The sequence below is a fragment of the Kogia breviceps genome, chromosome 5, assembly GCF_026419965.1.
Source record: "Kogia breviceps isolate mKogBre1 chromosome 5, mKogBre1 haplotype 1, whole genome shotgun sequence".
Taxonomy (NCBI): Eukaryota; Metazoa; Chordata; class Mammalia; order Artiodactyla; family Physeteridae; genus Kogia; species Kogia breviceps.
In genome coordinates, this window is record NC_081314.1 from 134,312,978 (window position 1) to 134,329,204 (window position 16,227).

A 16,227-nucleotide genomic window follows, 5' to 3' on the forward strand; every position below is an offset into this window, starting at 1 on the left:
AGAAATGTCCATTCAGATCCTTTGCCCATTTTTAAATAGAGTTATTTGTCTTTTTATGACTGACTTTAAAAATGTTGTATATAATTTTAGTTGCAAAACATTAGAGAAGAGTTTTCATATGAGAGTACCACAATCAGTATAAGGCCTGTAATTTCATGCCTGTTTTTTTTTTTTTTTTTTTTTTTTTTTTTTTTTTGCGGTATGCGGGCCTCTCACTGTTGTGGCCTCTCCCGTTGCGGAGCACAGGCTCCGGACGCACAGGCCCAGCGGCCATGGCTCACGGGCTCAGTCGCTCCGCGGCATGTGGGATCTTCCCGGACCAGGGCACGAACCCGTGTCTCCTGCATCGGCAGGCGGACTCTCAACCACTGCGCCACCAGGGAAGCCCTCATGCCTGTTTTAAGATACATAAAATGATGATTGATGGAGCAACATCTCATTGAGGGGAACTATTAGGATGCGGAAAAGGGAGCACAAGTAATTTGTAAAAGCATCGTCTAGAAATAGCCCTATTCGGATTTGCTTTTAGTCATGGTATTTACTTTATCCTGAAATTTCCAACAACAAGAGGTTTTTATGATTAATCAGAAACATTTAGTTCTTTATGGGCATTCCTGAAGGCAGAGGCTTTTAAACTGTGTTCTAGGAAACCTCTCAGAGATTGGGGATGGTGAGGGTGACGGGGGGCAGGGTACTGTACAAGGGCCAAACGGGGGAAGTTCAATTTTATGTGTTTTATTTGCTTCACTTCAGGGTACAATTTTCTTTGCAAAACGATACCACCGCTCGAAAACATTGAAAACCAAACCTCGCTTTTTCATTCCAGGCACATTTTTTTGTAAATCTTTACACAGCCCTCAGAAAGCAGGTTTCCACTGTCATAAAGAACCAGTAAGTTGAGGTATTTCTCCACAACTGTTTGCAGGGTATGTAGTAATGTGTGGAAAGTTCTATCCTCTTTCCTAAGATGTCAAATATGGATAAGATGCCTTTTGTATAATTTATAGGTTTTGAGTTCGGTTTCCAACAGTGGAGATCCACTCCCCGAGACTAACTAGTCTATCGAGAATTGAGGACAGGGCTTGGTTTGCAATAGGATTTCAACAAATACTTGTCAAGTGAATGAGTAGGAGTACCAAAGAACTGTCTTGGCTCTTCACTCAGAGGCAGAGGTGTGGACAAGGGGTGTCTTTTTTTTTTTTTTTTTAACATCTTTATTGGAGTATAATTGCTTTACAATAGTGTGTTAGTTTCTGCTTTATAACAAAGTGAGTCAGCTATACATATACATATAACTCCATATGTCCTCCCTCTTGTGTCTCCCTTCCTCCCACCCTCCCTATCCCACCCCTCTAGGTGGTCACAAAGCACCGAGCTGATCTCCCTGTGCTATGCGGCTGCTTCCCACTAGCTATCTATTTCACGTTTGGTAGTGCATATATGTCCATGCCTCTCTCTCACTTCGTCCCAGCTTACCCTTCCCCCTCCCCTTGTGGACAAGGGGATTCTTTCGTTTCAGGATTTAGTTTTATATGAAATCCCAATATACCAGATTTCATTAGACTGTGAGATTACACTTTCCATTTATGCCCCAGTCATAATGATTTGGGCCTTTTATACCTAATTATAGGCAGTCCAGTCTTTTAACTGGAATCTCATTCCCAGGTATCTCTCCACCTAATCCTCTCTGCCTGGAACCACATTAAAAGGGACAGAATATTTATCTCTTTTCAGTGAGAGTGCCTTTAATTGTGTCTCCCTTGCTAAGGAAAGAAACTCCAACCTTTAGGGGAACAGAATGAGGAAACATTTTTCCCTCAGCCAGTTTCCCCAGTCATTAGCGTGGTACATTTGTCGAAACTAAGAAACTGACATTGATATATTACTATTAACAAACTCTAGATTTTACTTGGAATTCATCTAATTTTTCCGTTGATGTATTCTCTTGATTTTTTTTTGTAGACTACAGTCTTCTATTGAAATATATCATCTGTTCTTCTATTTCTTGAATATATTAATCATAGTTATTTAAAAGTCTATGTCTAAGAGAAAGACAAATACTGATGATATCACTTACATGTGAAAGTTAAAAAATACAACAAACTAGAGAATATAACAAAAAAGAAGCAGACTAGCATATATAGAGAATAAACTAGTGGTTACTAGTTAGGAGTGGGAAAGGGGAGGGGCGATATAGAGGTAGGCACGTAAGAGCTTCAAACTATTAGGTATAAAATAAGCTACAAGGATGTATTGTACAACACAGGGAATATAGCCAATATTTTATAATAACTGTAAACGGAGCATACCCTTTAAAATTTGTGAATCACTGTATTGTACACCTGTAACATATAATATTGTGCAGCAACTATACTTTAATAAAATTACTTAATTAATTAAAATAAGGAAACAAACAAAACACAGAACGAGGAAACATTTTGCCTTTCCCCTTATTCCTAACCCAGAATTTAACTCTTTTTCGGGTGATTGATGGTGGAAATCTCCATTTCCTGTAGAGCAGGGGTTTTTAACTAAGCTGATTCCTCAGCCTACTACCCCCAGGACACTGGCAATGTCTAGAGACATTTTTGCTTGTGATGATGTGGGGTGAGGGGAGGTGCTACTGACATCTAGGGAGTAGAGGCCAAGGATACTGCTAAACCTTCTATAATGCCAATGTCTGGGACAGCCACCAACAACAAAGAGTTGGCCCAAATATCAATTGTGCCAAGGCTGAGAAACTCTAGAGCAAATCTTACTTCTTCCTGCAAAGGTAAGGTGTTGCCCTTTGGCTCCCAGAAGATATGGTAAATTTATTCTTGCTGCATCATTCATTTGTAGGGCTTCAATACCAAAGTCTAGACTGTGTTTTGGAAATTCCATTTCAATACCATTTATTGTTCCTCCACCTGCATAAGACGAAGGTGGACTTTCACATCCTTTTTGTCATCTTGAAGCATCTACTCCTCTCCCGTGTATAAATGTTGGTGCTAGAACACACATCTTTCAAGAAACACTAACAGTACAGTCTAAATCACAATTTAAGCTAAAGAAGATATAGTATTTTATTACACTATTATTTTTTTAATTAATTAAGTAAATTTTATTTATTTTTGGCTGCATTGGGTCTTCATTGCTGCACGCAGGTGTTCTCTAGTTGTGGCGAGCGGGGGCTACTCTTTGTTGTGGTGTGCGGGCTTCTCATTGCTGTGGCTTCTCTTGTTGAGGAGCACGGGCTGTAGGTGTGCGGGCTTCAGTAGTTGTGGCACATGGGTTCAGTAGTTGTGGCTCGCAGCTCTAGAGCGCAGGCTCAGTAGTTGTGGCGCATGGGCTCTAGAGCCCAGGCTCAGCAGTTGTGGCGCACAGGCTTGGTTGCTCTGCAGCATGTGGGATATTTCTGGACCAGGACTCGAACTCATGTCCCCTGCATTGGCAGGAGGATTTTTTATTTTTTTATTTTTTGTGGTACGCGGGCCTCTCACTGTTGTGGCCTCTCCCGTTGCGGAGCACACGCTCCGGACGCACAGGCTCAGCGGCCATGGCTCACGGGCCTAGCCGCTCCACGGCATGTGGAATCTTCCCGGGCCAGGGCACGAACCCGTGTCCCCTGCATCAGCAGGCAGACTCTCAACCACTGCACCACCAGGGAAGCCCACGGCAGATGGATTTTAAACCACTGCGCCACCAGGGAAGACCCTTTGTTATATTATTATTCAAAACGCTTTAGCTCCTGGGGGCTAAACTGCCTAGGATTTTGTCTTTTCCAAATAAAAGTCTTTAGTTAACTTAGAAAGTTCCAAGAATTCTGGTCTTTCCAGAAACAGAGAAATACTTGTATTAGTGATGAATCCATTTCCCAACCTCCTACAACATAAAGAATCTCCTTCATTTTGAAACTAGCTTGCAGAAAGTTTTAAAGTTCTCTTTACCGACTCACTTGGATTTCCCCTTCCCCCATTTGTTTTAGCAAATAAAAACTTTTCCAGGCATGTGGCTTAGGATGGGGCCAGCAGATGATCTATGGCGGACCCAAGGTTATGACCTTTTCACTGTTGAGGTACATCATCTGGAAAACTATGGTATAAATAAGATTCCTGTAATGATGGTCTTCTACACCTTTATCACACTACGCTGAAGGGAAATGATAAACAAGACATCAAAGGCAGGACCACATTCTAGCCAATTATACATATTGACTTGCTTCTCAGATATCTATTTATAAGATTATCTTTGTAGGTTGATGTGCTGGGATTTAATTATGAATTGCTAATGAATGAGCATCAATTTGTCTATATAAATAGGTCTTGGACAGGAGGCAACAGACGTTTTGACAGTATTCATTAAATAGATGTGTAACTGTTTATCAAATACATGAAATTAATTTAGAAACCTATCAATTGAGTCTTCTTGATTCCAGTAAGGAAGAAATTATTATTGACTTTCTCCAATGCAAGAAAATTGGATTAGACAATCACGACCATTCCTTTTAGTTGTAAAATCTGTGATTTTGTGATTTATTTTCCCTGCTGGTCAAAACTAATAACAGATATCCTCAGGAATTTTAAATGAGGTCAGATACGGAGCCTGGACAGTAGCCATTATTTGTGTGACAGTTAATTTGAAAGGAGGAAAAGAACAGGAAGGGTTTAGAGGCATGTCTCTTTTTACTTACATAAGTTTTACTAATCAATTTCTTTAAGATAGTTACATAAGAAACGTTACTAATATTTAATTATTGACATTTATTGCTTAAACTATGTTTAGAGGCAAAGAACCTTAAGCATTTAATCAGAAGGATAGGTTCGATTCATGGCTGTTTCTTATTAGGTGTGTGACTTTTTCCAATTATATTAAGCACTTTGAGTTTCTGTTTCCTCATCTTTAAAATATACTTTGTCTCTGAGGTACCTTACTCTTCAATTATATTTATTCAATAAGTATTTATTGGGAGACTTTATATTCTTTTTTTTTCCCCCTTTGGCCACACTGAACCTGACCAGGGATCAAACCCATGCCCCCTTCAGTGGAAGAGTGGAGTCCTAACCACTGGACCACCAGGCAATTCCCTATATTCTTTTTTTTTTTTTTTTCGACTACGCAGGCTCTCACTGTAGTGGCCTCTCCCGTTGCGGAGCACAGGCTCCGGACGCGCAGGCGCAGCGGCCATGGCTCACGGGCCCAGCCGGTCCGCGGCGTGTGGGCTCCTCCCGGACCGGGGCACGAACCTGTGTCCCCTGCATCAGCAGGCGGATTTTCAACCACTGCGCCACCAGGGAAGACCCCTATATTCTTTTTCTAAACCATTTTTAAAAATTGAAGTATAGTTAATTTACAAGGTTGTGTTAGTTTCACGTGTATGGCAAAGTGATCCAGTTTTATACAAATATATATATATATATATATAAATTCTTTTTCAGATTCTTTTCCATTATAGGTTATTACAAGATATTGAGTATAGTTCCCTGTGACATACAGTAGGTCCTTGTTGTTTATCTATTTTATATATGGTAGTGTGTATATGTTAATCCCAAATTTCTAATTTATCTCTGAGAGCCTTTATATTCCAAATACTATGGAAGATTCAAAGATCAATAAGAGCCCAAAGGAACCTTGTGTATATGCATATGAATGTTCCAGATTATCTTCCCTTTGTCCCTGTTGGGCACTTTCTTTTCAGTGCCTGGTTTTGCTCAGTGGTCACCAAATTGGGTACGTAAAAAAGCAGTCTGGGGCTTCCCTGGTGGCGCAGTGGTTGGGAGTCCGCTTGCCGATGCAGGGGACGCGGGTTCGTGTCCCGGTCCGGGAAGATCCCGCGTGCCGCGGAGCGGCTGGGCCCGTGAGCCATGACGACTGAGCCTGCGCGTCCGGAGCCTATGCTCCGCAACGGGAGAGGCCACAAAAGTGAGAGGACTGCGTACCACAAAAAAAAAAAAAAAAAAAAAAGCAGTCTGTTGAATGCAGGAAGAAAATACTAGAACTTCTATTCTGATTTGCTTTTTAACCTTTTCCTGGGGCAACTGTGTGATAGTTTCAAATTTACAGGAAAGTTACAAAAATGGTAAAAAGAACCCCCATATTTCCTTTACTGCATTCATTAATTATTAAGAATTTCCCCAGTTGTGTTTTATTCTCCCTCTCCCAAAACTACATACTACTGGGGCTCTCTCTCTCTTTCTCTCTTAGAGAGATGGGATGTCTATCCATCTATCTATATCACATGCACATATACAATTATATATATGTGTGTAGGTATATATATATATATATATATATATATATATATATATATATATATATATATATCATGCTCCATTGCCCTAAATACTTCAGTGAGTATTTTCTAAGAACAGGGACGTTCTCTCACTTGACATCAATACAATAATTAAAGTTAAGAAATTTAGCATTGATACAGTAGTATTATCTAATTCACAGGCCATATTTAAATTGCATCACTTTCCCAATAATGTCCTTCACAGATGTTTTTTCCAATCCAGAACTGCACGTTGCATTTCATTGCCATTTCTCTTTAGTTTTTCTAAATATGAAGCTGTTTTAACATTTTGAAGCATACAGGCTTCAAATGCTTTTGTAACGTTTTCCTCAAGTTGAGGTTGTCTGATGTGTACGTTTTTTGGCAGGAATACCACAGAAAAGATGTTATGTCTTTTGTGATGCATGGGGCATCTATTGGTCTCATTACTAATGATGTCAAGTTTAATCACTTCGTTCAAGTGGTCTTCCAGGTCTCTGCACTTTTGCATACAGAGGAGAAAGAAGTATGACATACCCTTATGTTGAGGAAAAGGAAAATTCAGTTAAGTCTAGTTTAGAATTAACTGACACATATAAGGGGAGTGGGCCTGTTTTGGGTGGTCATGCTTATTAAATCTAAATATAGACTGCAAATCTTTAACTCCGTATTATGTGTATTTACATCAATGAATTATTTACCAATATTTATTGTTTTAGGCGTCATCACTACAAGTTCCCTCCAATAACCTTAGCTTGCTTCCTAAATTCAGGAGTCAGGCCAGCACCAAACGTAGAGATATTGCTTTGTTAGTTAGGGCGACAAGATATATATAAGGACTAGGGAAAGACATGGAAAATAATATCTGCAGGAGGCAACTGGAATTTCCTCATAAAGATGTGTTATTTTGCTTAGTAAAGATTTGTTAAACTCAGAAATAGAAAACAAAGGAAGATAATAACTGAATTTGAAGGACAAAACTTAGGTAAGGGACAAACTATGATTCACCTACCCGTAAGACAATAGCATCTTAAATTATAAACAAATTTTTCTGTTTTTTTCCTACAAAATAGTCATCATTTTTATCATTTGTTGTACTCTTTAAAAGATCACCCCTTTTGACTGTCAAAGGACTTATTGAGCTTTTTCTGGTATATGTTTGTTTTATTTTATTTCTATTTATTTATTTATGTTTAATTGGAGTATATTTGCTTTACAATGCTGTGTTAATTTCCACTGTACAGCAAAGTGAATCAGCTTTATGTGTATTTACATCCCCTCTTTTTTAGATTTCCTCCCCATTTAGGTCACCACAGAGCATTGAGTAGAGTTCCCTGTGCTGTACAGAGTAGGTTCTCATTAGTTACCTATTTTCTACATAGTATCAATAGTGGATATATATCAATCCCCATCTCCCTATTCAACCGATTCCCCCCTTCCCCCTTGGTATCCATTACATTTGTTCTCTAGATCTGCAGTGGTATATGCTTAATATTTTGGATCTATCTAGACGAGGCGTTGGAATAAAATAAAGGCATCTAACATTTGTGAAGTTGGAAAAATAAAAGTAATTCATTGGAGGCAAGCAGAGATGGGTAAAATTTAGAAGAGTGGAATGACATATTCGACTTCCATTATGCTGTTGCGGTATAATTTAATTTGTTTGCATTACACTTTATGCTGCTTCTTCACCTGCCCCCCTGAATCTTCAGAAAGGAGCTCATTGCGAAGCTGGATCAGGCAGAAAAGGAGAAGCTGGACGCCGCTGAGCTGGCTCGGGAATTTGAGGCACTGACGGAGGAGAATCGGACATTGAAGCTGGCCCAGTCCCAATGTATAGAACACCTGGAGAAACTAAGAATACAGTATCAGAAGAGACAGGGCTCGTCCTAACTTGAAATTATTCAATGTGAGCACGAGAGGTTGGTGGCTGCTATGCACTGGCCAAAAGATTTTTATTTTAAAGGGATAGTGAGTTAAAATCCATCGCTTCTCCTTATTACCCACATGGCCGACGTCTATACTAATGAGTTTAATGCTTGCCTGATATAGTTTGAGAGAAGGGTTATTTTATTTTAAATAAGGTAATTAAAACAAACCTATTACCAGATGTTTTCAGAGATCATAATTCGTTTCCAGAGATTTTTTTTTTTTTCTTATTTAGCAAGATACAATCATACTGTAGATCTGGGTAGAAAATGATAGAAATAGAACATTGACTGATTCTACTAAGAATCATGAACAGAATTCAGCCATGAAACAAACCAGTAAGATGCTCACTGCAGTTTCATATCCGTGTATTTTAAAATTTCACATCTTTAATATTTCTACGGTGCTCTAATCTGAACTGTCAGAAACTTCTCCAAATATATTTATGTTCACCAGAGTTAGGTTTAATCCCTCAATGATTGATTGTACTAAGAATAAATGGTTGCATATCATAAAAGCTTTCTCATGAAAATATTAGCAGAAAGCATGTTTGTGCCAGAAGCACATTTGCCAGTGCTAACTTGCTGTTGTAATAAAAAGCAGATAAGGCTGCATTTTCTCCGTGCCACGTTACCTCCTGGTAAACATCTCTGCCTTTGCTTGTGTGTGTTCTGGGAGAAATGGAAAAGTATTGTTTGGACATTACTTTGGTGAGTTCCCATGAAAACATCCCAGTAATTTGAACAGTAAAATTCTAACTATTACTCTGTTTTGGATTTAAGGAGATGTTTTGGATCAATGATAACTGATAAGAATACATGAGTAAATTTAAGATTAAAATGATTTTTCCCTTGTTCTATCACCATATTTTGCCAAATTGATCTCCTTGTTTTATGTCCATTTCTATTCCTGTAACTTCTTTTTCATTAAACATAGATCAAAACTCTCAAGTCTGTCTTTTGTCTCTTACTTAACCTCAATTTATGAGGTTGGGATGGGTTAACCCTAGTCAGAACTTGCTCTTAGTTGTATTTGGAAGTGCCAAAAAAGCAGTGAAGTCCCTTTTCTTGTAAGACTGTGGTTTCTCATATAAATAACTCAGAGCTCTATACTGAATATGATCATTGGTGTCTTAAAGTATTTTCCCAGAAAACATAAAAGAGAATAGCTGATTAAAACCATAAGATGCCCTGGGATAGACTGGCTGTTATCAACCGGGGGGTGATTTTACCCTCAAGGGACATTTGGCAAAGTCTAGAGATACTTTTCTTGTCACGACAAGGATGAGGGGGTGGGTGCTACTGGCATCTGGAGAGTAGAGGCTGGGCATGCTGCGAGACATCCTGCAATACACAGGACAGCATCCCAACAATTGTTGTGATGAAGAATTGTTGAAGAATTGTTTGTCCTGATATGCCAACGGCACAGAGGTTGATGCACCTTGGGTTAGACTAATCACTGGGTAGCTGGGCAAATGCCAAGCGGAAACATGATGCAGGGCCATGGGTTTCCTGACATATGGTGTGTGTCCATAGGTCCTGAGCGTCCTCACCCTCAGTTTCCTCATTTGTAGAATGAAGCTTTTTGAGAGCTCTCGAAGTTTGAATGTTACATGAGCCTTCTTTTAAAAATACCCCCAAGGCTTATATATACTAATATAAAGGGGGACTTGTTGACTAAATTTATGTAAATCTAAGGTTAATGGAATGGAAGGAGGAAGGGTGAGTTACCTAGCTTTAAATACAACGATTAGTTGTTGATCACTGCCCATCTGAAGAGGGTTACACGTGTTTACAGAATTCAAGCAGTCATGGCACCTTATAGAAAATGGGAGGGGAGGGCATGGAAATACAGTTCCCAAATCTCTCTGCTCTACTAGAATGAAAATAATTTTACCAGGTCAAAATATTTGAACACACTGTTATTATGTTAAGGAGACACTGAGTAAATAGTTTTCATATCTGTTCTAGTCTCAGCCTGGAATTTTACTATGTTTCCAAAAGATATCTATTCGTGACTCAAAAGTAAGTATTTCTATAGGTGTGTGTGTGTTTTAATATTTTTTAATTGAAGTATAGCTGATTTACAGTATTATACTAGTTTCAGGTGTACAACATAGTGATTCAACATAGGAGTGTGAGTTTTAAGCAAACTCTTATTCATTAAAAATATAAAAACATCTACTTTTGTAGCATTATCAGAGAAACCTAAAGGCAAAATTTCTTATATTGTCAGTTTCATCTTTTCATTCATTTGACAAATTTCCTCCAATCTTATTTACTGTTGTCTATCGTCTGTATAACACAGAATCATTTAAGAATTTTATATCTTCAAATATGTTTACAATGTTCTTGCTATCAGCAATAATGAAAAATTTATAGAGCATTAAAAATGAGCACAGAGGTTCTATTAGTATTAAGATGAAGTGCTTGTTTTTGAGCTAGAATTTAAGAAAAATGTAACCCACATTATACCGTGTAATTGCTCTGCTAAAGAATTTGCTATTTGTGGGCCATTTAGTTTATATAGACATAAAAGAATGTGGTTACAGGTGACTAAACGCCCAGTCTCTACTCATTGGTGTTGGTATCTTGATGTCATTCTGGTACCTGGGCTTGGATGTCTCATTAACTCAGTACAAACAAGGAGCTAAGAGGGATCTGGAATTCAAATTCAATTCAACAGAAGTGTACTATTTACTCACCAAGTGCAAGGCAGAATAACAGCAAAAATAAATGACACGATCCCAGTGTTCCACACTTTGGGAGGCAGTAGATAGTCTTCCCAGAGGGTATATGTAGGGGGATAGTGACAAATTAAGTTGAGAAGTTCCACTGGGCCCTGGTTGTGGGAGAGTTTGGACAAAATAAACATTTTGAAAAGAGGAGTGAATGGTCAGGGCTGGTCTTGAAGACAATGAATAGGGTTGCGGTGTACAGGATGGATGGATAGATACCAGAAACTGCCAGGAGGCTAACAGGAGGGAGTGTGCAGCAAGGGAGAGTGGCTGCAGCTGGGTTAGGGGAGCAGACTCGCAGGGCTGGGAGAGACAAAATGAGAAGGAGAGCCCACGCGCCTTGGGATGGATGGCAGGTGTCACTGAAGCAAAAAGATGAACAAAAGTCATGTTTAATGAGCCCTTTCTGTGCCAGAAAAATCCAGGTTCGTCATATAGGCTATATTATTTAATTCTCAGAACAGCCTGAGACGTAGCTATAATTATCCCCATTCCCCAAAGCCAGAAAGTAAGGTTACATAATTTGTACAGTGTTTCTCGTAGGGCTGGGATTCAAATGCAAATTGACTTTTTACCTTCCCTCCCTCCCTCTCTCCCCCTCTCTCTCTCTCTCTCTTTCTCTCTTTCCATCTTTCTTTCTTTCTCTGAATGCTTGTACTTTGCCAGGCATTCTGGAAGGTGTCGGGGACACAACAGTGCACAACAGAAATGTGGGTCCAGTAGTCAAGGAATCCTTAGTCTAGTAAGGAAGGTAAACATTTACTTAAATACCTACCTGGGGTAGTTTTAAATATATCCAAAAATCCCCTCAGAAGGTAGAGCTTATTTCGCCTCCCCCTTAGTGTGGGGTGGACTTAACTTGTTTGTGACAAACAGAAGAAAGCAGAAGTGGCCGTACGTGGCTTCTACACCCAGGTCATAAAGACACAGAGCTTCCTTCTCCTCCATTCTCTCTTGGATCACTTGCTCTGGATGAGCTGGCTGCCGTGTTCTGAAGAGGCTCCAGCAGGCCTACGGAGAGGCCCACGTGGTGAGGACCTGAGGCCACACGAGTGAACTGCGAAGCAAGTCCTCTAATCCCAGCTGAGGCTGCAAATGGCTGTAGCCTCGTGAGGGACTCTGAACCAAAGCCACCCACCAAGCTGCTCCTGTTCCTGAGTCTCAGGAACTTTGAGATAATAAATGGTGTTTTATGCCACTTAATTTTGGGGTGATTTGTTATGTGGCAATAGATTAAAAAATACAACAAATAAATGAGGTAAGTGCCAAACAGAAAAGAAATATAGTCTATGAGTTCATATACAAAAGAGAATCTAACTGAGATGTGGAGTCTGGTATGATTTCCTCAAGGTGGTGACTACTGAGCTGAGATCTGATGGATGAGTAAGAGCTAAAGAGGCAAAGAGGGCAGGAGGAGGAAGGTGTCGAGACAGAGTGAAACATGTGCAAAGGCCCTGGGGCATGTTCAAAGACTTGGAGGGAGGCCCATGTGGCTGAGCATGAAGAGGTATGGAGAGTGTGGTACAAGATGAGGTTGCAGGATAAGGCAGGACCTTGAAGATCACATTAAGAATTTTGGCCTTAATCTTAAAAACACTAGGAAGCCACTGAAGACTTTCAAGTACAGGGACAACATGTTAACACATTATCTTCTAGGGTAACATGTTTTAAGGGTTTTCTTTGTTAAGTTACTTCATTTTAAGTTGCTTAGAGTGCTATACTGTATGGAGTTATTTATACTATACAGATTTAGCTAGCTATACAGTTGATAGGGTTATTTGTATAGGGTTATTATATACATTTTACCTGAGAAGTCATTTTAGTGACTATTTTTCTCCTTAGAGAGAAGGTAAACCCTTAATCGTATCACGTGGCTTGGCTTAGAATAGAAGACAGAATTTACCTCCACTGTCACCATAAACGTATTTAATTGAGTGACACTAATAATCCTGCTTTTTAATGAGATTTCTAAGATCTGTTTTTTTAATGTTTATTTCATGTTTCAAAGTTGCCAAACTCACAGCTTGTAAGAGGATATTCTTAAGCAGTTAGAACTTTTGAGACAATATTTTCCACCTGTCCATGTTATTATTATTATTATTTTTTTTGTGGTACGTGGGCCTGGCCTCTCCGGTTGCGGAGCACAGGCTCCGGACGCGCGGCCTCAGCGGCCATGGCTCACGGGCCCAGCCGCTCCGCAGCATGTGGGATCTTCCCGGACCGGGTCACGAACCCGCGTCCCCTGCATCGGCAGGAGGACTCTCAACCACTGCGCCACCAGGGAAGCCCTGTCCATGTTATTTTTAAGGAATGGTAATAATCAAAGATGCACGTGCAGATCACGTCATACATGTGAAATGTCCACAAGGCAGAGGTGAAATCACCCACAAAGCTGATAGCCTTAACCTTTAGCTTCCTTGAACACCCTTCCAGTTCTAACCTTCTATGTTTTAATTAACCGGGAATATATTATTTCCCATGGTTAGAAACAAATGCTCCCTGAAAGAAAAGTGTCTTATATACTCAGGGGGGGGGTTTAAGTTCTAGTGTTAAAATCATATCGATTTCAATTTGCTCTCTGAAACTTTGAAAATGTTCCTAATCAGTCCTCCTATTTGCACATTTCTCAGACAGCTCTGGGGCAGGGAGATAAAAGAAGAGGCTTTTATGAGAGTAGATTATCGAGGGTACAGTAACGGCCATGAGGTGATGGTCTGAGTCACACACACAAGCTGGAAAACAAAGTTTTCCCCAAGGAGTTTCTCTTCTAAAAACTTTTCGTTCTTTTGGACTAAGAAGTTTAAGATAAGAAATTCTGAGAAGGACTGAGCCAGTGTGAAAAAAAGGAAGAATCAAGTTTTTTAACAGCCAAACAAGGAAGAATATGCGTCTGCCATCTGCTACACTAACATATTGTATCTGTCACTGGACGTGTCTGGGCAGTGGCCGTTCTCTCAGATCTGAGTCTTGAAAAGGAAAAGATAAAGAAATAGTAGGACAAGGTAAAATTATGTATTAAACGGCTTCCCACCCCCGCCCACGCCACCCTGAGCTTTTTAATTGCCTGTTCACTTCTCAAAAATGGAGTAAATGCTGAAGTGCTGACTTTCCCCCATCATTCCTGTAAATAAGGATATGACTCACAAGCCCTGTAATCTCCAGAATGCTATAGAGACTACGGTGATTTGATTATTTAAAAATAGCTGGGAAAAAAAGCAAGAAATCGATTATGGGTAAGGTGGGGTGCTTTCTTTTTTTCAGATTAAAAAAATTTAAATTTAACGTGTTACTGTGTCCAGCCCTAAGTATTCTTAGAACATCTGGCCAGTCAATCAGATTTGGGGGTTTTATGCTGTATTTGGTGGTCTGTTCTCCTTTTCTCTAAAGTAGAGAGAGATGGGTGTTGATGGCATTTGAGTACACTGACCCCCACCCCCAAACCGTTACACAACCATTGCAATATTGTCAATGCAGATATTTAGGGTGCCAATAAGAATACGAGTTGTAGGGATAGCAATAGCTTATATTAAGCCTACTGACTGGCATGGATGGACCTATAGCTAGCTGGTCCAGAAATAAGAAAAAGGGAACCTCTTTATTGTTGGTGCGAAAACCCCCAAAGCAAGACTTTCTGCAAACCTAGGTTTGAGTTTGAGATTTCGGATTAAGGCTCAGGCAAGGCATCTCCATTTGCCCTACATCTCAGTCTTACTGGATATTACTCAGGGTCCTTGTAAGGGAGAGGAGCACAAAACGAGGCCGAAAAAAGAGAACTTCATGGAGAGACTGTTTACAAACTTGGGGGCAGAGGCTTGTGATTTGATTCCAGCGCTCCTTCCTAGTCATAAAGCCCCATTAAATGCCTGGAAATGTGAACCAGGACGAGCAGAAGCGCCTCCTCCCTGGTGATGGATTAGGGGTCGGGTTGCCAGGCAAAATACCAGGTGCCCGGGCTTCCCTGGCGGCGCAGTGGTTGAGGATCCGCCTGCCGATGCAGGAGACACGGGTTCGTCCCCCGGTCCGGGAAGATCCCACATGCCGCGGAGCAACTAAGCCCGTGAGCCATGGCCGCTGAGCCTGTGCGTCCGGAGCCTGTGCTCCGCAACGGGAGAGGCCACAACAGTGAGAGGCCCGCATAAAAATACAAGGTGCCCAGTTAAACTGAATTTCAGAAATCAGGTAAACAATGAATAGATTTTGGGTATATGTAGGTCCCAAACATCACATGGGACATACTTATACAACAAAAAAATTCTTTTTTGCTGTTCATCTGAAGTTCAATTTTAACTGGGAATCCTGTATTTTTATTGTAATACTGGTAATCCTAATTAAGGAGGGTGGTATGGAGAAAACTCCGCAAGTTCAGCCATGTAATCCTCCGTCCCCTGTCCCCAACAACAGTGTCCTACCCTGCAGTATGTTTAGTGAGAAGAAAGTGCCTTCAAAGTAGAAAGTGCTTCTGAAAACATGCTCTTGCAACACCAGTGTTTGAAATGTAAAGTATTTATAAAAAACAAAACCAGAAAAGAAAAAAACCAGAAAAACCAAAATACTGATTCATAGTCACACAAGTTTGAGAAACTCTGGGCTAAATTAAAGAGTTCTTGCGGCTTTAGGATTTCTCCTAGCATTTAATGCTAACATGCACTGTGACACAAATAATAGTGTTTCCTTGCTTTATCTACAAACGATCACAGCAAACAAACAACAGGCTCAATATCCTTTGGTTACACAGTGACCATGGGTTTCCATTGAAATGCAGTTTAAATTTAGCAAAGTCATTTTGGTGTCCATCAGGTTAAAACAGAATGTCACTGTACTAATCTTGTTTTAAGACTTAATTTGCATTTATAAAGAAGTTTTAAAGCTCTCCATAAATGTCTGTAAAGTGATGGAATTCTATTGAATAAGATATTGTTGCCCACTTGACACTGAATGGTTTTGCTTAGCTTAATATGAAGAATCAAAACCAAATTATCGGGCTTCCCTGGTGGCGCAGTGGTTGAGAGTCTGCCTGCCGATGCAGGGGACACGGGTTTGTGCCCCGGTCTGGGAAGATCCCATATGCCGCTGAGCGGCTGGGCCCGTGAGCCATGGCTCTGCAACGGGAGAGGCCACAACAGTGAGAGGCCCGCGTACCGCAAAAAACAAAACAAAAACCAAATTATCATCTAAGCAGGACAATCCTAGATTTTTCAGAGAGAAAAATGAGGATTAAAACATAAAGCTTCTCTGCCTCACAAGGTTATTTTTGGAAAGATATAAAGTAATGTCATGAAAGGCTGCACTAAAGCTTTACGGTGCTGTATAA

General features: G+C 40.2%; 1 protein-coding gene across 4 annotated transcripts in view; it reads left to right on the top strand.

The window, feature by feature from the left end:
* MAP3K7CL (MAP3K7 C-terminal like) overlaps window positions 1–9,128 on the top strand; it is a 40,867-nt gene extending 31,739 nt beyond the window's left edge. The window contains exon 5 of one of the 4 annotated variants that reach the window (XM_059065445.2): window positions 7,963–9,127. In XM_059065445.2, the coding sequence (XP_058921428.1) occupies window positions 7,963–8,143 (181 nt within the window). In that variant the 3' untranslated portion in view covers window positions 8,144–9,127. Of the gene's footprint in view, window positions 1–7,962 lie in introns of all 4 variants that reach the window. The other 3 variants (XM_059065443.2, XM_059065446.2, XM_067035370.1) reach the window with 3 other exon arrangements.
* Window positions 9,129–16,227: the final 7,099 nt, after the last annotated feature.